Source organism: Gopherus flavomarginatus, chromosome 1 (assembly GCF_025201925.1).
Source record: "Gopherus flavomarginatus isolate rGopFla2 chromosome 1, rGopFla2.mat.asm, whole genome shotgun sequence".
Lineage (NCBI taxonomy): Eukaryota > Metazoa > Chordata > Testudines > Testudinidae > Gopherus > Gopherus flavomarginatus.
The window spans coordinates 55,006,307-55,026,497 of record NC_066617.1 but is presented as its reverse complement, the minus strand read 5'-3'; the positions used below and the strand labels follow the sequence as shown (position 1 = coordinate 55,026,497).

The window sequence follows — 20,191 nt, the reverse complement described above, 5'->3', positions numbered from 1 at the left end:
AACAATCGGCAGATGGAGCAACAGGTGATGATGTGGGCTTTGCCTAGGCAGTAAAGACAATGGTGGTGTTCATCGCTCACAGAAAAGGCGCACGGACATGAAGCACAGTTTTTAAAACTGGCCTGTTGGGGCATAGTTCAGGGAACTGCCCCACCGAGGGGAAAGTCCAAGGACTTATACAAATGGACAATTAAATACAACTAAGAACTAAAACAATATACAGTGATATCAGAGATCAGTTCTTTTAGCAAGCTAAGAGCACCGAAGGTTCCAACTCTGGCCATGTGGCAATAAGAAGGAACTGGAGCAGTGTCAATCTGCACGGCCTCAAATGCGCCACACGGGTGATGCATGATGCATATGTGGGTCAACAGTCACTACTATGAATGTTGCTGGCTCCGGCGCATGAGCACCCACTTTTGGAATCCACATAAGGACCATCACTAGATGAAGAAATAGCTGCTGTTTTTTAAAAAACAAACAAAAAAAAACAACAATTTTTTAAAGTCCAGGTTTTGAGCTGTTAAAAATTAGTAAAGCAGCCCCCCAAAATACTATAAAGTCCATCAAAAAACAACTCTGGATAGAAAAATGGCTTGCTTGCTGGCAATATTCGCCAGGCAAATCTCTGCTTTACTATCTTACAAGGTGATTCTTGAGTGACAGTGATGCTGATTTACCTTGTAAGATAGTACATTTGCAAGTAAAACAAAATATAAAAACCTTCATTGTCTAACTGGTAAGGCTAAGCGCCACTGCTCCAGGCAACACAACTTTTTTTTTAAACTAAAAAATTGACACTCACCAGGAAAGGTTAGATTTAAAAATTTGATACCAAATTTACTACAACATTCAGTAACACATGACCAAAGGCTGCAAATTCCTGTATGTATGGCAATCCCAACTCTGCCCAACACCATCTAGCCTTTTTTCTTACCTTGAAACTCAAGCCTTAAGCACTTAAAGGTTTCGACCAGCCTTCTTAGAGATGGTTGGATGAGACTCCATATAGCAGGGGTGGACAAACGTTTTGGCTCGAGGGCCACAGCTAGGTGGGGAAATTGCATGCAGTGCCATGAATGGGGCTGGGGATTAAGGGTGCAGGAGGGAGTGCGGGGTGTGGAGGGAGGTGTGGTCAGAAGAGACCATTAGTCTGACCTCCTGTACTTTACTGGCCTCCCACCCACTCCTGTAATAGACCCTGACCCTCCTGCTGAGTTACTGAACTCCTCAAATCATGGTTTAAAGACTTCAAGTTACAGCAAATCCACCATTTAGTTTAAACCTGCAAGTGACTCGTGCTGCAGAGGAAGGTGAAACCCCCCCAAGGTGTGTGCCAATAGAAACCATACCACAGAAAAGCATCAGCTCATTCCTTCAGCAAACTGGCATAAGAGGCTTGAGCCATCTGCAATAGTTACCTGCCCAGTGGGCTGACTAGTCTTGCAATTAAGACGGTGGTCTGAAATCCAGGAAACCTTTGCTTAATACCTAGCTCGGTCACAGACATTCTCTGTGACCTTGTGCAAGTAATTTAGTAGGCCACACAAGGTGGAACACTGGCTAGTGACACGATGAATTAGTAATTTGTCTGTGTCTGAAATATTTGTTAAATATGCCAAACAGTACCATTGATACACTAGGTAAGGAGACAGACAGGGTTATAGCCTGGGATCAAGGGACTTGTACCAACAGTCTAGCCAATTAGCGGCTAGATTCTGACTCCATGCACTTACAGTACAGTATGTGACCTCTGTGAGTTATTCCTTCTGTAATTTGTTTCTGAAAAACACAGAGCGTGAGAATGCTTTTTGCACACAGCTTACAATCTTTATGAATATTTCTGGGGGAAAAATGTGAAAAAAAACTTGTGAAAGAAAACTCAAAGACAAATATTCAGCACAACAGTAACTGATTTTCCTGTTTCGTGCTAGCATAGTTTGTATGTAGGTGCAGTGGTCTCTGCTGCCTGATAGGTGAGTGGTATTCCATTAGTAGTGTTAATGCTTCAGGAACCAGGTAGCAGTGGAGCAAACCATTATTTATTAAAGTACCCTGTGTTGCTACTGGGCCCTATGTTGCCTCTTCTAGTGCTGCACTGACCTCTTACCACTACGTGAATTCTTCCTGTATCAAGCACAGGCTTCACCTCCGAACACATGGTGCTTTGTAAAATGCTATTTTAAACTGTGTTGTTACATTTCTAGGTATGTTACAGGAAGACTGACTCTAAGAGGGAGCTTGCTCTGTCTGCTCTGACAGTTCAGGTCTCTCTGTTGGAGGGAAATCCTGAAAGACTAATTAAGAGCACCAATACAATTCATTGCACCTGCTCTCCAGTTTCTTTATTGCTTCCTTTCAGTGTATTGATGCATTGTGGCTGTATATAATTTCATTCTGTCAGCCTCAGATGTTGCTTCTCATGTTTGCCAGTAGTATCAATGCCTGGATAGCTTGGCTGGTATACCCTGTCTTTCACTGTGGCTGAAATCCAGAACTCAGCACCAGGCCAGAGTAGCAATGCTGCATAATAGGGAGGTGCACAGCAGAGAAGGAATGCGTGGTTGAAGTAACCTATTCAGGGCACTTATGTGGCTCCCTATACAGAAAGAACCTAAGCTCTATGGAAGTATTTTTCTTCTACTGTTGTAATATTATGGGTATTGCCCCAATAATTGAGGGCCTGGTCCTAATCTCATTGAAGTCAATGGCAAAATTCTTATGGACTTCATGGTGGTTTGACTGGGCCCATAGGGGCAACCTCAGCAGGCTCCCTCCTCTGTGTAGTGGAACCAGTGCAAGTCTGGTGTACAAGAGAAGGCTGAGGCATGGCCAGGGTGAAGGAACCTACCATGTTTTGTGTCTGTATCCTGTTGTGGCTGCTGCTGAGTGTGACTTTGTCGAACCTTCACATTCAGTGATGTGAATTTAGTGATTTAAAGTGGCCTTAGCTGCAGTTTTGTGTCATGCTGTGAATGATCTCTGGTCATCACTTGCACAGGGGAACATGTTACCCACATTTATCTGGTGCCGAAATATAGCAAAGCATATAGTTTTGCAGACTTAGCAAGATCAATATACTGAAGAACAAATATTTGCAGCTTTCATTGGAATGTGAATGTTTCTTGTGTTGGTCCAAGAATATGGACCCAAACCCACAGCTGGGTCTATGCTTGCTGGGACTTATACATGTGCTGAGTCCCACTGAAGCGAATGCAGCCCCATACAGGTGCATGTGTTTGCCGGCACAAACTCAATTGTATAAATTGGGGATTAAATTAACTAAATACCAAGAGGTTTTGAAGCATATCACATCTGAGTCTATAGGACAGAATTTACTTTACCCTTTGCTCAATCCCCTAAAATCTCTCCCATCTCCATCCTCTACCTTTCTCCCACTCTCTCCTACTCTTTTCTATACGAAGAATAGGCTTGCAAGGAACCTTACCAAATTTTCTTGTTGCTGTGCAACTGACTTGAATTGCAATATTATAATTAAGATAATTACGGAGCTTTTCATGAAAAGGAATTTAGTACTGTTGACAACTGCCTGGCATTGCTGAAGAATGGATGTCAATGAACCAACAGGGCAAAGGGGACTCTGCCAGCCTAACATACATGAGAGCTGCTGCCCAGCAGGCAAATAAGGATGGAGGGACTGAACTAGAGGCTCAGAAAGAACGACAGATCCTGACTGACACCAGAGATGGCATTGGTGTAAATGTTCTAGTTGTATTTTTGTTTGCCCCCGCCTCTGTCTTTTTCTTTAATGTATGTTTGTATGTCCTTGTGTCTCAAATTAATTATAGCTGTGGCAATTTTTTTGAATCTGTTCTAGTTTTCTTGATTAATTTGTGAAAGAACTACACATCAATGTTTTCAGTCTCCCTAAACAAATCCGAATAATGGAAGACTGACTGTAATTAACAACCAAGCAAACCACATTGGTTTTAATAAAGAGGGGGTCACGCACTGGGGAGAGGCTTTGGCGGAAGGAAGGGGAGCTGGGTCCAGGTTTATGGTGTTCAAGGATACCAAAGTGCTGGGAGCCATAATAAGTAGATGGGATAGCTAGGTATATTTAGCAGTGGTGGGAGCTACTGAGCAACCTCTATACAATAGAACAGCTAGCTTCAGTCTTCTCAGAAATTCCACTTAGCACTGAAACCAAACACCAGGCCTAGTTTCACCTCGTTTGGAGTCTGATGAGAAAGGTTGCGTAACTCTAGCGCAGAGGTGCTAACTGTTGAACCCTGGATAGCTCAGTGGTTTGCGCATTGGTTGGCTAAACCCAGGGTTGTGAGTTTAATCCTTGAGGGGGCCATCTGGGGCAAAAATCAGTACTTGGTCCTGCTAGTGAAGGCAGGGGGCTGAACTTGATGACCTTTCAAGGTCCCTTCCAGTTCTAGGAGATAGAATATCTTCAATAACTATTCCCTCTGAAATAAAATTCAGTACATATGAAATGAAGTTGGTTCATACTGAAAATGTGTTACTTGTCAATGGAAATTGGTCAAGGCTCTTCCTTTGATAATGTGGTCTCTGGAAACTTTCTTGTGCATTAGTAGAGGAATGTGTTTAAAGGAGCTTTTCACATATTTCCAAAGAAATGTGGCAATCACTGTTAACACTGAATGATTGTACTTAAGAAACAAATAGAGTGTATTTTGTGTAGATGCTGTGGCGTAACATGTATTATATTTTGTTTGAAACTCTGTCTCAACACATGGATATAAAAGGAATATTTATATTAAACATTAATGAAAAATAAATTAAAAATAGTATGTTTTCAATTTAATAATAAAAACAACAAGCTGCATTAAATGAAAAAGAAAAACTGGATTAAAGATGCATTTTTATTCTTTTCTGGACATATTGTACAATTAGCTTTTCATATACAGAAATGCTGCTTTTTCAATTTTAACAATTATAGTGCAATTCAAAATGTTACATTATGAGTAAATGCTTCTACATATTCAAACTTAACTGAAATGATGAAGTACTGGACTGACTTCACATTTTTAACAAAATATTAATTTTCAAGGATCTGTCAAGCTGTTAAAGAAACAAATCAAAAGCAAAAGATTAAACCATTTTATAAACTGTTATAATAATGTCTTATCAATAGGAGCACTAGAACAGACAATGGCTCATATATTTTACTGTTTCTGGAAAACTGAAGGTTGGAATACTCCACAATCAGAGAATAATTACTCCAAGACAAAATAATGCACCATGTGATGTTACAGATTAAAGATAAAAATTAGATTTAAAGTGACACCTTAACATAAGGGAATTTCTGCTGCAGCAGTATCTGTTATAGTACAATTGGCGTTCTTATTTGTTCTGTTACACCATCTACCCCTCTTGATGGTTAATCTGAGTATCAATATTTCATTTCTCCATCATGCACATGTAGGTTATTCTTGATCACTGTGAAGTGGTGTACGTTCTGGAGGCAGCATAGGTTGTAACTTCTGCCAGCGCCTTGGAGGCCACAGGATATGGGTAGCACGAGCATGTAAAAGCCCAAGAGAAACCTGCACCAACAACAGACATGAATAAAATATAACAAGATTATATTTTGAAAAAAATTTTAGCGAATGATTTTATAAGAGAAATAAGGGCATACAAAGTAAGGAATTTAGAACTGTATTGACTTGTGCTACAGCCATAATGGAAGAGAAAAGTACATGCTATTTGCAAAATACCTAAAAAAACTTATTTTAAGTTCTAATGATTTTGCAGACTCTGGAGTTTAAAAGAGTTTTCCCACATTATGTTTAACAGTCATTCACTCAGTCATTTTTATTTTATGTCTGCAAACACGAAGAGAAGCCATTATTATTGTTCTAGTTAGAAAATACCAAAAATTATAAACAACACTACATTTGGACACCAAATATGGGAATGTTGGTGGACTATGTGCTGATTTAAGGGATAAAATGAAAAATGTTGGCACTTAACTTAACCCATGTTTGATAATTAGACACGCTCTGTATCCTTTAAGTTCTGAGTCTTGACAGTTACTCATAAATTTTAGTTCTCTTATAATGCAAAAGCAGTTTTCCCAGATAAGATTTATATTTAATCAGAATACACTTTGGGTACCTCCTAGCCTCTTTACTATTAACCCAATACAACTACAGACATGTATCTTCAATTCTATCCTCACTTCTCACCACAAAAAGAATTCTTTGATTAAGTAAGTTCCACATTTTATGCAAATAGGCACCAAACAGACCCCTTCGAATATCTTCAGCTAATTTTCCTGATTTAATTTCATAGGATTAGATGTATACGCACCAATCTCTATCTTCTACATAATCAAATGACTGAAGCTGAAGTGGCCGATATCTAAGTCCATATTTTGTAGCTTGATTAAGCAGGTGCTGAATTACTTGAATATAATTTGGTTAGCTAACAATCCACAGTATCTAACAGAATCAAAGGTAGATCACTGAAATGACTGTGTAATATCTTATTTCACTTGCTGATAGCCTTGGAACACTGCAGTTTTCCTTTTACATTAAGGGAGAGGCCAACTAAGTCCAAGCTTCTGGGTGAGCATTGTTTGGAAGCTGCTTTTTGATAGACTTGCTCCATTTTGATTTCAGTATTGCTGTTGTTTTGGATAGCTGGTTGGGTGTTTTGAGCACACAGAATATTCTCTATTTTAATTATCCCACTAACTGGAGTTCAGATGCCATGGGAGCACACTATCATCACAGGGATTTGTACCCTTAGTTAATTGCATTATATTATACCTATTACAGCGCTGGCTACAAATAATAAAATGGATGCAATCACCAGTGCAGCATATAAGAAGCAAAAATGTACTACTGATGTGGAGGACTAAGTTCTCTTCTCACATCTATCCTGTATTCTCTCAGTGCATGGTCACTTGTTGATTTCAATTGGATTTCTGCATCTACAGTGAGAACATAAATAATGGAGTCAAAATATATTTGAATCTGACTGCGAACACTCTGCTTCTGGCTGCGTGTCCCCTAGTGTTCAGGCAAGGGGAACTCTGCCTTAGTTTCTCCTCAGCCAGGTACAGACAAGTCCAAACACAGCTTCTGTGTATTAAAGAGCACCCTCTTCTGAGGGCCTCATTTATTGACAACTGACATTTATATAAACATAAGTAAGGACTTACTCTGGTACTTCCCGCAGCATTCATCATCCCAGCACCAGTACAACTCTATTTGGAGAGCAAACTTCTGGTTCCTTCCTTCAGAACCACTCTTCCCTTCCCCTGGAAAGTCTCCAGCTCCTTCTCTCAGGATATTCCTACTCCCTTCACTGAGGGAACAGTCTCTCTCTCTGGATTCTTCCCAGTTTCTCCCTTTAAGTTATTCCTGTTCTCTCCTGGGGTTGCATTCCCCTTGTAAGCTCTTTCTCCTCAGAGCACCTTCCTCCTGAGCACACTCACTGACTGAGCTGAGGCAGCCTGTTTTCTAGGGTGCAGATACTCCTCTACTAATTGAACATTAAACACCTATCTAGGGTAACCAATTATCCCAGATGGCTTTTAGAGGGCTGCCATGGGTAAGCTAGGCTTTGACTCTCCTTAAAGGGCCAATTGCCCCATGACACTGACAGAATGTCATGCCTGAAAATTACTTCTACTGACCATCTTCTGACTTGTTTCAAGAAACAAAACCTCTTCCTAATAAAGTTGATCTACAGAGGAACATGACTAGTGGTATCCTGTGTTAAACAGGCATTTCTGGAAAAGTGCTGGATTGGAAGACTAAATTCTCCTACTCCCCATTCTGCTGCTCCTGCTTCCACCCTCTCACTCAATATCTCATGCCTCCATTTTACTTCTACTGTGCATGCTCCCCCTGACTTCCTTTGCCATCATCTGCTGCTTTACTCCCTCAATCCCTGGATGCTGCCACTGGGTCTTTAATGGCACAGACTAGGTTGAGATCCTGATTTCTGCACCAGAACATGAGGTGAGAAAGAACAGCAACAGGGAACACAGCTTAACTGAGATACTCCAATGAGGAACCAAGAGGAAACCATCCCTTTTTGACCTCTGACTCCTGGACCCTATTATAATTATACTAAAGATTCCAATAGACTGTAAGGGGAATCTTGGATTGTCCACTTTCTGTCAGAAGGTAGCAAACCACAAGCACAAAATCTAAAGCATAACACAAATTCCTCAGCATGAGTTTAGCACATTGTTCCCTTATTGAGCTGTATTTGAAGAAGAAAAGTCTAATGAGAATGTTCTTCTTCATGAGAAACACTAATTAAAAAGACTAAACTTCTTACAGGCTTAAAAGTGATAAAACCAGATCAGTCAGAGTTAGTCTTTGTTTTGTCTTTTAGTCTTGTTAATATGTATTTATATTGTGCGAAGCCTACAGAATGCCATTGGCAGAGAGGAACTCTAAACTCTTTAAAAACAAAACTGGAAAGAAATAATACTAATGCCACAGGTTTTGTATCAACTCCTAGAAAATAACATTGTAAAAACATATGCCAACCTATGACTCTGACACGTCTCTCTTGCTTTAACCCCTCAATTTGAGTTAAAATCTATCTATATGCTACAGGCATTCCAAGTGCTTCAAAACAATGATAAACAAAGCACAAAGAGTAAAATTCACCCAAGCTTGGAACAAATAAAACAATAAGATCAATAAAAGTTGTTGTTTCTAATTAGAGTTTCTTTCCCCGAGGTAGTATATTCTCATTAAACACTTTTTTCTGCAGATAAGTTTAATAAAGGAGTAATGTGCAGGTCCAACTCTATGGAATTCTTGCTATATTTTAGATGTCCTGCTTGCAGTTTGTTACCTTGTGATAGACAGTGGACAATTTTGGATCTTTTTTGTTCTTTTAGATTTGTCTAGCTATTTGGGGGGCATATTCAGGCTAAACATTGTTGGTTGAATCCTGGACCCCACAAACGTCACTGCAAAAGTGGCCTTAAAACAGCCCTAAAGGGGAAAAGAAAAATTCCTCCAATATGGAGAAATCCTAGGCTGGTGTAAAGTTGGCATATCTGGGCCCCTTTCTGCAATGGCATCTTGGGGGCATTTGGGCCACAGAGGAGGTTATTTCAGAGTGGGGCCAGAGTGTTGTTATGCATTTTGCTGGCCTCCGGCCAGCAGGAAGGTTAATAAGAAGCTATTCTAGCCATCATAAATTAATTTTATCCAGTGTTGTTGTAGTTGTGTTGGTCCTATTAGAGAGACAAGGTGGGTGAGGTAATATCTTTTACTGGACCTTTTATTTAACATACTCAAAACCATCTTCACCAAGCAAGGACACTCCACTAGAGAAGTAGATCGTATCATAGAACAGGCCACCCAAATGCCCTGAACCTGACTCAATACAGAAATAAAATCCCCTCCAACTGCATACCCCTAGCTGACCCCTATCTCCCCACACTGCAACACATATGGGGTATCATCAAACAACTACAACCCCCATATGTATACCACATGAAGTGAACACTGGCATGCAAAGGGATAAAAACACAAAAAATTTCAGCCTCAAAGGTGAATGCTTTGGAAAGTTATGGAGCAACTGAAAACAGGATCTTAGAATGGAAACATTTTAGCAACTAGTTAGTGTTCCAGGTATAACACTAACCAGAATGTATTGTGCAGGATAGCTATGTGTCAAATTAGATTGTTTGTCTTTAAGAAAGGCTATTACACTGGGTTTTGATATTAGATTGTAAGGGTAAAACTGTCTCAGAGTATTTTCTCAGTAAATTAGCCTCATAAAAAATCCATAGTTTAATAGAAAGAAAACTGCTATTACATTTCATTTTTTGTACACTGCTGAACCTTGAATCAACCTCTCCCAAGTACAGCAGCAAGAGAAAAGCTCAATACAAATAAAATCCTGTGGATTAAAGCAGTATCCCAGAAAAAACTACTACTTCCAGCTGAAGTACCTGTGGTAATGAACAAGAGTAGAAGAAGCAAATGTGGATCTTCTTTCATGCATGTAAGAAAGACACTAAGGTGAGAACTAAGGAATTATTTTATTTAAAAAGCACACGGCACCTCAGATTGCTCAACTTAAACGATCCTGCTGGCTGTTACTACAGCAAGAAGCTACCTTGTTTATCAAAATAAAAATGCAGTAAGCTTGTTTCAACTATAAGAAGAAAGGCAACATACTGACAACTTCATTCATTCTCCCCAGCCTTACCCAACTCCTACAAGTCAAACCTAATGGAGCCATCAACTGATGAAGAAAAGCATGCAGGACACTAATTTTGTTACAGGTTGAACCTCTCTAGTCCATCACCATCCGTGGTCTGGCATGATTTTATGGTTTTTTGCTTTCTCTACTTATTTCCTTGTGCCAATACAGTAAAATTGTGGAACAACATTAAGACTTTGTTATGAAGAGAGCTGGTAAGCCTTGGCTAGGCGGCATTGCAAGCATTGTTCCGTTTATTCATCTCGGTGACATAAAAGTAAAAAGAGGCCCACTCGCTACATACTGACCTCCCATGGTTCATCAATTCTCTGGTTTGGCACCGGTCAGGTCCCGAGGGTGCCAGACTAGAGAGGTTCAACCAGTACTAAGTGATTTGTTAGTATTATAGCTGGAGCACTAGCTCCAACACAGATAAAGCATAACGTAAGTGTTTCCATTCAAAGGCCCTGCTGTAGACTCAAACAAGGATTCATCTGGAGTTTCCAGTATTCTAATGGGATCATCTTAATTTCAAACAGATAGCTCACTGGTTTGAGCATTGGCCTGCTAAATCCACAGTTGTGAGTTCAATCCTTCAGGGGGTCGCTTACGGATCTGGGCAAAACAGTATTTGGTCCTGCTAGCGAAGGCAGGGGACAGGACTTGATAACCTTTCAGCATCCCTTCTAGTTCTAAGAGATAGGTGTATATCTTCATAAACAAAACACACATACAGGAATAGTGTAGTCATAATAATTATTATATGAATTTCAGACAGGTATTCTGTAACAAAATATAAAGAGTATACATTCTGAGAACCAGTTTTAACATTCTGAATATGCATAGAGATGGATAGATACACCCAAAATGCTGTATATGTACTGTATGAGTGTGTGTGTGCATGCATGCATCATCTATATCTATATCCATATAAGAGAGTTCAAAATCTAAATGCTAAGACCAATTCTCAGAATGAATAAAATTCACAGTATGGCACAGACTAGCTATTTGAAATTTGTAGAACGATTGCACCTACCCCATTCCAATGTGTCTTTGCAAATTAAGATGTTCATATCAGAATAGCTGGGCACTCATTGAATTCTTAATAAGGTTCATACTCTTGACTGAATCAAAATAGGGTAGTGAATTAAGTAACAAAATAAGTGAGTTGTGTTCTCTTAGTCAATCAGAGCTGAATGGCTAGATTAGGTCTGAGTTATAAAAGGGGCAAAACAAAGAATTTTTTAGTTACCAAATTATAAATTTCACACATAGATGAAGCTATTAACCTTCTATCATCACTTACATTCATAACAGTACCAAAGTACTGTGGATTTAAGGAAATAAAGCAATATGCAGGATTTTTTCCCACTTTCATAAGGAAAGCACCTAAGAATGCCACTGACTGATTTAGATACATTAACAAAAAGGCCTGGTACATATATTCCTCTGGCTGAATGCACTGAATTCTTGGAATTGTCAAGGATATGTTATTGAGAGGACAGCAATAACTAGTGATGTTCTTTTTCAATTTCTTCCTCTGTCTTTTCAAAAGTCTTTTTTTTAAACTGAGGTTAATTTACAATATTTTAGTGTTAGTCTTTCATCTCTAATAAGTATAACTTTATTAGAAATTATTTGTGAGATTCTTCATTGCTTATGATTAACAGAACTACTATTCTAGATAGGTCTACAGAAAGATTTATAAACCATTCTACTATTTATTTTAAAGATTTTTAGCCCAAAAAGTTGTAAAAATTAAGACAGAATTTGCTTTAGTGCACAGCATGATATGCTTGCTTGCTGCATATACCAAAAAAATCATAATTTAATAGTTTAGAGCTGTTTAATATTTCACTGACTGATGCATCAAAACTAAGCCTAAATAGGGCTGTCACTGTGTCATGTTACTCAACAGAAAAACTGAACTTATTAATAGTCTTCAGGAAACAGCACAGATTAAAAAGCACTAGTATATATGCACTTCAATAATGTAAAGAACTGGTAATTTAAGTGGTGGCAAATTGTCATTACAACACATTTATTATCTTCAAATAGAATGTAGCAGATACATCCCAAGTCTGCATATATTAATTATTCAGAAATACATACAAATTTTGAAACTTCTGTGTGAATTCCAGTCAAGCATACTTTGCACTTTCTGAGAGTGTCAGTATAAGTGACATTTTTCACCTGATTACATTGCTTCGCCTCCATTTGTAATGCTGGGTGCTCCCCAGGGAATATAGATAGAGTTGTTCCCATGCTGCTTAGAGTCCATAAACTGTCATTCTGTCTGACCCATATTCAAGAGTTTACAATGTGGGAGCGACTCCTTACATCCTCCGCTTCCACTATGAACTCACACAAGTGTCAGGCAGAGTTTGGCTCTTAGAAAACCAGTCTTTAGTGTGAGTGTTGCTAGCATTGCTGAGCTCAATAAATTGGTTAAAATACAAATCAGGTTTTCACTGAGTTTTTAAAAAGTAGAGGGGGGAGTTATATTTCAGGGTCAGTTTTCACTATTGAGAAAAGAGTTATTTTCCTGTCCAGGAACTCTGTGACAGAAAACTGAGATCTGGATCTTATACACCCAGGCTCAGACCTTATGCCCTATTAATAATATTCTGCCCCCCTCCACACACACACTATGTTCTATATTAGTTAGTATGCATATTTTCCAGATCCTGAGTGGCTAACAGGAGATGTCCTACAGCACCATTCCAGGAAGTTATTTTTAATATTGATGCCTATATTCTTTTTTATTTCAATTCAGAAGAGAAAAGATTAAAGGGTGCCCATACTAGTCTCTAGGTGATCTCGTCAATATTTAAACACACTAGTCTTATGTTTTACAATCCAACACTTTCACCCACATCCAACAATGAGCAAGCAAAAAAAAAACAAAGAAACAATCTATCCATCACTCATCACACTCAGAATTCCTTAACCTGCTCAAAAGCTGAGGAGAATAAATACGCTTTGCTACATGCCCTCAAGGTCAAGAGGTACTGGCTAGTTCATATCAAAGGGGGGAAGCGCCAAAGAAAACAGATTCTCACAAGAATGCCCTTCACTTGTTTAACTGAGGGTGGTATTGCTCAAGTGCCTTTGGTGATCAACATCCCTAACACAGGAAGACAGACAATCTTCTAGTTAGACAGTTCTCAAGCCATTTATGGCTTTACTGGGCAAACTTTACATCTTAAACTCGATCCAAAAGCAACCGGCAGACAGTGCAGATCATAGAGCATCCCTGTTAAAATGCTCCCACCGAGGTACAAGCTGTAGAATTGCGTACTAGCTTTGCTTAGTGCATGAATTCAAAATCTAGCCCCCATACAGAGTGTACTTATTTATTTTTATTTTTAAAACAAGTTGGGACTTATCAAAAGCTCCATTTAAACTGATCCATTTAAAATCACATACAAAATTAAACGATAAAATAAAGCATCCCAGTAAGCATCATCACTTAATCTTCACCCATGATTAAAAAAACAAATCAGCAGCCCATTCCCTCTGTTCCCACTATCTGCCCCCAAAGCCCAGGAAAGTAGATGGTCCTTACAACATGCCCTGAATGGTAACAAATTATGACTATTTAAGACCAAGGAGAGGAGTGGATTTCGATGTTAAGGAACCCTTAGTGGACAGCATCCTGCGTGTAGCTTCCTCTGTTTTATACCCCAAAGCTCCAACTTGAATGTTTCCACTGATGATAACTGTGGTAGTATCTGGCATTGAGAGAGAGAAAGTCTCTAAGCAGATAGGTCCCATACCATTTAGCTTGTTTCACTACCTTACATTCTGCCTGGAAGTTAAAACTGACAACCCCTGTAAATCATACTGTTCAGCAATCTAACCCTGCGGTGACAAAGACACAGACGAAGCTAGGTTCACATCTGAAGTAACTTACAACCGCCCAGATATATTTAAACAGAATAATCTGTTCAGAGAATTACTATTCCCTGATCAGGCCCTCTGATCCTGACTGGGATTTCTAGGCACTAGTGCAATATAATAGTGTTACCAACTATACACATGACATCATGACCAATGACACCATAATTTGTTTCCTCTGGTATGAGTAGCCAGTTCAAGAAGTATCAGAGGAGTGGCCATGTTAGTCTGGATCTGTAAAAGCAGCAAAGAGTCCTGTGGCACCTTAAAGACTAACAGACGTATTGGAGCATGAGTTTTTGTGGGTGAATACCCACTTCGTCGGATGAAGTGGGTATTCACCCATGAAAGCTCATGCTCCAATATGTCTGTTAGTCTTTAAGGTGCCACAGGACTCTTTGCTGCTAGTTCAAGAAGAAGTGTGTTAATAAAAACTAGGTGTGATAACAGACATTTTATCCTTGTTAAAACAAACTGGAAAAGCATATTTAGGATACTACAGCTTTTGCCTGGTAAGAAAGGAGACTTTTAAAAGGTAGGTGAATTGTTTTAAAATTTTCAAAAGAACACATTTGTAGGTTTCAGCAAACAGATCTGTAATCACTCACAGTTTTCCCAGTTTTTTCGTACGACGTAAGTTCTTGTTTTTAGACTGACGTATCATGCTCTTTGGATATTTTTATCAGAATCATTTTGATTTTCTCGTACTCGTCAGGAAAAAAAACACTCAGTAGAGCATTCCATTTAATTAAATCTTTCAAAAAGCCCTACTGTGAGGCTTGTTTATATTTTCTTATATAATGATATACAAAAGCGGTCTGGCTTACAGAAAACATGCTGTTGAAAAGCAATAGGGAGCAGATATTCGATGGGTAGCTAGGATATCAAAGTGTCATTAGATAGCTGCATGATATGTTATTAAAATTGTAAAAGACTTTCTTATATAGGTCTCTGTGTGAAGATGCCCACAACTCATTGAAAATGGTACATTCTATCAAAACGATTTGCAGTCTATATACACTCTCACTGAGCAGCAAGATTTATAGGGAGAAACATATAAACATGCTTAATAGATATTTGATTCCCCCCCATCCCATAGCTAAAACAGACAGCCCAAAAGAGTGTTTAAATACCTTGAAGGATGATTAGGTGCAGCGTAGGGAGCAGAAGAAATTAACTTTCTTGTGTCCTTTCCAGCTCTCATTCAGCAAGAAAGACCCTCCTCTCACATAGGGATCTAGTGGGAGGCAGGGGTGAAAGTAACTTAAAGGACTTACCGGTATGCCAGAGTCCTGATTGAGGCATGGCCTCAACCAGAAAAGGCAGAGCCTTTAAAGATTTAAAAGTCCTGGGGCTCTGGCTGTGGCTGGGAGCCCCAGGGCCTTTAAATCATCCTGGAACTACCAGCTGCAGAGGCAGCTGGGAGCCCCGGGGCTCACTGGTAAATTAAGGGGCCCGGGGCTCTGGCCACTTTGGGCTCTGGCAGGGATTTAAAGGACTCGGGGCTCTCTGCAGCAGCCAAAGCCCTGGGCCCTTTAAATCACCACCGGAGCCCTGCTGCTGCTACCCCAGTGGCAGCAGGGCTCCAGAGGCAATTTAAAGGGTCCAGGGCTCCCTGCAGTTGATTTAAAGGGCCCAACAGTGATTTAAAGGGCCCAGGGCTCCCCACAGCCGGAGAAGCCGGTCCAGTCTGGCACGGCGTACTGGCTCTTGCCGGTACGCTGTACCTGACCGTACCAGCTTACTTTCACCTCTGGTGGGAAGTAACAAAGGGACTGGTGAAGAGGCAATGTCCTCTCTCAGGATTTGAGCCCCACTGTATGAATTAGAGTCCAGCCAGACTGAGGTGCAAAGGCAGCTTTCTATGCTTGTTGAGCATGGGAGTCACATTTGGTATATCAATAATTCAAGTATGTTCTTGACTAGAAATACAGGGGGCCAAATTCATCCCTGGCTCAACTCCAGACAGAGACAGTATTCATGGACTACTGTCATAAACAGATAGTTAAGGGTTAATGTCTCTTTTACCTGTAAAGGGTTAACAGCAGTGAACCTGTACCACCTGACCAGAGGACCAGTCAGAAGACAAGATACTTTCAAATCTCGGTGGAGGGAAGTCTTTGTTTTCTGTTGTTTGTTTGTCTGTTGTTCTCTCTGGGTTCTGAGAGTAACCAGACGTACCTACAGGCTCTCTAATTTTCTGTTCAAATAGTAAGTACAAGCAGAAGGTGGTTTCGTCTTTTTCATTGTTTTCTTTATTTGCAAATGTGTATTTTGCTGGAAGGAGTTTAATTTGTATTAGTGCTGGGGGGAAGGCTTCTCTCTAGTGTCTATAAGCTGAAAGACCCTGTAACATTTACCATCTTAATTACAGAGACAACTTTGACTTTTTTCTTTCTTTTATTAAAAACTTTTCTTTTTTAAGACCTGATTGATTTTTTCCCTCTTGTTGAGGCTCAAGGGAATTGAGTCTGTACTCACTAGGGAATTGGTGGGAGACTGGGAGAGAGAAGGGAGGGGGAAAGGTGGAATTCCTCTGTTTTAGATTCATGGAGCTTGAATCTGTATTTTAAAAGCAAGTCTGCAGGGTTTTTTTCTTCTCTTCCTTCTGAGTACTCAGACAGAAGGCAACGACATTAAGTTTAACAAGGGTCTTTTGTTAAACAAAGCAGGCTTAAGCTGTGAACAGCAGAGACCAGCAAAACATATTTGCAAATCAAAGAGTTTCTTTTTTTTTTTAACTCTATCCGGAAAAACTAGTTAGGAAGTGTTAAAAAGTCTGTTGCCAAGCAACCCTGAGCTGCAGCATTTCAGGTACTGAGCAGCAGGGAGCAACCAGCACAAGAAAACAGGAACCATGAGTTCCAAAGAAACCCTGAAGCAGGAACAAGCAAAGCTAGAAGCCATAGAAAGAGATAACAAACATAAAAGGAAGATGGAACTAATAAATGCAGAAATAGCTAGGGAAGAGGCAGTCCACAAAAGAGAGCAAGAAGCCAAAGATGCAGACCACAAAAGAAAAATAGAGCTCCAAAGGGAGGCACACCAGCAGGCCCTGGAATTAGAACAGGCTAAGCAGAAGAACACAGCCAATCCTACCAACCTTTCACCAGTTATTGTTCCACATCCCAAGAAATTTCCCACCTACAAGGCAGATGATGACACTGAGGCCTTCTTAAAAAATTTTGAAAGGGCCTGCCTTGGGTACAGCATCCCTGAAGACCAGTACATGATAGAGCTGAGGCCACAGCTCAGTGAACCCTTAGCAGGGGTGGCGGCTGAAATGCCTAAGGAGAACATGAATGATTATAAACTTTTTCAAACCAAGGCCAGAATCAGAATGAGGATAACACCTGAGCATGCCCGTCGGCGGTTCAGAGCCCTAAGACGGAAACCAGATGTGTCATTTCCCCAACACGCCTACCCCATTGGAAAGAATTATGAGGCCTGGATATCAGGAACAAAGGTTAACACTATGAACTAGCTGCACCTCCTAATACAAATGGAGCAGTTCTTAGAGGGTGTCCCTGAGGAAACAGAAAGGTACATCCTAGATGGGAAACCCAAAACGGTAACCGAGGCGGGGGAGATTGGAGCCAAATGGGTGGAAGTGACAGAAAAGAAAAAAGCTACTAGCAAGGGGAGTGAATACCACAGAGGGCACACCGACAATAAACCCTACAACCGAGGACAACCCAAGACCCCACCTACAACCCAAGGAAAGCCGCCGACTCCCTATTCTCCCACCTCACCAGTCTCCAGTAACCCACCTTGGCCCAGTGACCAGTCAGCTGGGCGACGCTTTAAGTGTAATGAACTAGGACATATAAAGGCCAACTGCCCCAAGAACCCCAACCGAGTGCAGTTCATTACACCACCATCACACCAACGATCCCCAGGCCCAGATACCTCTCAAATACCCTTGGAGCGAAGGGAAATTTTGAGAGTGGGTGGAAAGAAGATTATCGCGTGGAGAGACACATGGGAACAAGTGTCAGCTATCCACCAATCCTTAGTGGACCCCAAATTCATCAACCCAAAGGCTCAAGTGACAATTTACCCCTTCATGTCACAAGCTGTAGACTTGCCTACAGCTAACTGCCTGTCCAGTACAAAGGCTGGTCAGGAATGTGGACTTTTGCAGTCTATGACAATTATTCCATCCCCATGCTACTAGGGGAAGATTTGGCCAACCAGGTAAAGTGGGCCAAGAGGGTGGGAATGGTTACACGCAGCCAAACCAGGCAAGCTTCCAGACCCATCCCTGTTCCTGAGCTGTCCACAGGCACCCCGTCTGTGTTACCAGAGACCCAGACAGAGGTAGTGGACCCGGATCCCCTGTCAACGACTGAAACAGCCACAGTGCCTCCAGTCCCAGACCAGGAACTGGAAAAGCAACCAGCACCAGAACCGTTGCCAGCACTGAAGCCAGCGCTTGTAAACCCATCTTCAACCCCAACGCCAGAGGGCGCCAGCAAGCCTGAACTGGCAGAAGCAACAGACAACCCTACCCAAGAGGCTCAGCCAGAGCCTGAAATACCACCTGGTGTACCAGCAGAGAGCGGCTCACCAACAACAAAAACAACCCGATCACCTACATCTCTTCCAGACGGACCAAGCCCAAGTCCACAGTCTAAGGAAGAACTGGTGTCTCCAGCCTCAAGGAAACAGTTCCAGACTGAGCAGGAAGCGGATAACAGCCTTCAGAAAGCTTGGGCGGCGGCACGGAGCACCCCAACGCCTCTCAGCTCTTCTAACCGATCCCGGTTTGTTATAGAACAAGGACTTTTATATAAAGAGACTCTTTCTGGTGGACACCAGGAAGACTGGCACCCGCAAAAACAGTTGCTGGTTCCAACTAAGTACCGAGGGAAGTTCTTAAGCTTAGCCCATGATTATCCCAGTGGCCATGCTGGGGTGAACAGAACCAAAGACATGTTGGGGAAGTCCTTCCACTGCGAGGGGATGGGCAAGGATGTTGCCAAGTATGTCCGGTCTTGTGAGGTGTGCCAAAGAGTGGGAAAGCCCCAAGACCAGGTCAAAGCCCCTCTTCAGCCACTCCCCATAATTGAGGTCCCATTTCAGTGAGTAGCTGTGGATATTCTGAGTCCTTTCCCAAAAAAGACCCCCAGAGGAAAGTAGTACATACTGACTTTCGTGGACTTTGCTACCCGATGGCCGGAAGCAGTAGCTCTAGGCAACACCAGGGCTAAAACTGTGTGCCAGGCTCTAACAGACATTTTTGCCAGGATAGGTTGGCCCTCTGACATCCTTACAGATTCAGGGACAAATTTCCTGGCATGGACCATGAAAGAACTGTGGGAAACTCATGGGGTGAATCACTTGGTTGCCACTCCTTACCACCATCAAACCAATGGCCTGGTGGAGAGGTTTAATGGAACTTTGGGGGCCATGATACGTAAATTCGTGAATGAACACTCCAATGACTGGGACCTAATGTTCAGCAGTTGCTTTTTGCCTACTGGGCTGTACCACATCCCAGTTTAGGGTTTTCACCGTTTGAACTTGTGTATGGCCACGAGGTTAAGGGGCCATTACAGCTGGTAAAGCAGCAATGGGAGGGGTTTACGCCTTCTCCAGGAACTAACATTCTAGACTTTGTAAGCAACCTACAAAACACCCTCCGACACTCTTTAGCCCTTGCTAAAGAAAACCTAAAGGATGCTCAGGAAGAGCAAAAGGCCTGGTATGATAGACATACCAGGGAGCGTTCCTTCAAGGTAGGAGACCAGGTTATGGTCTTAAAGGCGCAACAGGCCCATAAGATGGAAGCATCATGGGAAGGGACATTCACGGTCCAGGAGCACCTGGGAGCTGTTAACTACCTCATAGCATTTCCCAATTCCTCCCTAAAGCCCAGAGTGTACCATGTTAATTCTCTCAAGCCCTTTTATTCCAGAGACTTACAAGTTTGTCAGTTTACAGCCCAGGGAGGAGATGACGCTGAGTGGCCTGAAGGTGTCTACTACGAAGGAAGAAGTGACGGTGGCGTGGAAGAGGTGAACCTCTCCACAGCCCTGGAATGTCTGCAGCGACAACAGATCAAGGAGCTGTGCACTAGCTTCACCCCATTGTTCTCAGTCAC

General features: G+C 41.4%; 1 protein-coding gene across 4 annotated transcripts in view; it reads right to left on the bottom strand.

Annotated features, from left to right (window-relative positions):
- Positions 1 to 4,858: 4,858 nt before the first annotated feature.
- IMMP2L (inner mitochondrial membrane peptidase subunit 2) overlaps positions 4,859 to 20,191 on the bottom strand; it is an 836,308-nt gene continuing 820,975 nt past the window's right edge. For 3 of the 4 annotated variants that reach the window (XM_050936397.1, XM_050936395.1, XM_050936396.1), the window contains exon 6: positions 4,859 to 5,540. In XM_050936397.1, the coding sequence (XP_050792354.1) occupies positions 5,421 to 5,540 (120 nt within the window). In that variant the 3' untranslated portion in view covers positions 4,859 to 5,420. The remainder of the gene's footprint in view (positions 5,541 to 20,191) is intronic. The other variant, XM_050936398.1, reaches the window with a different exon arrangement.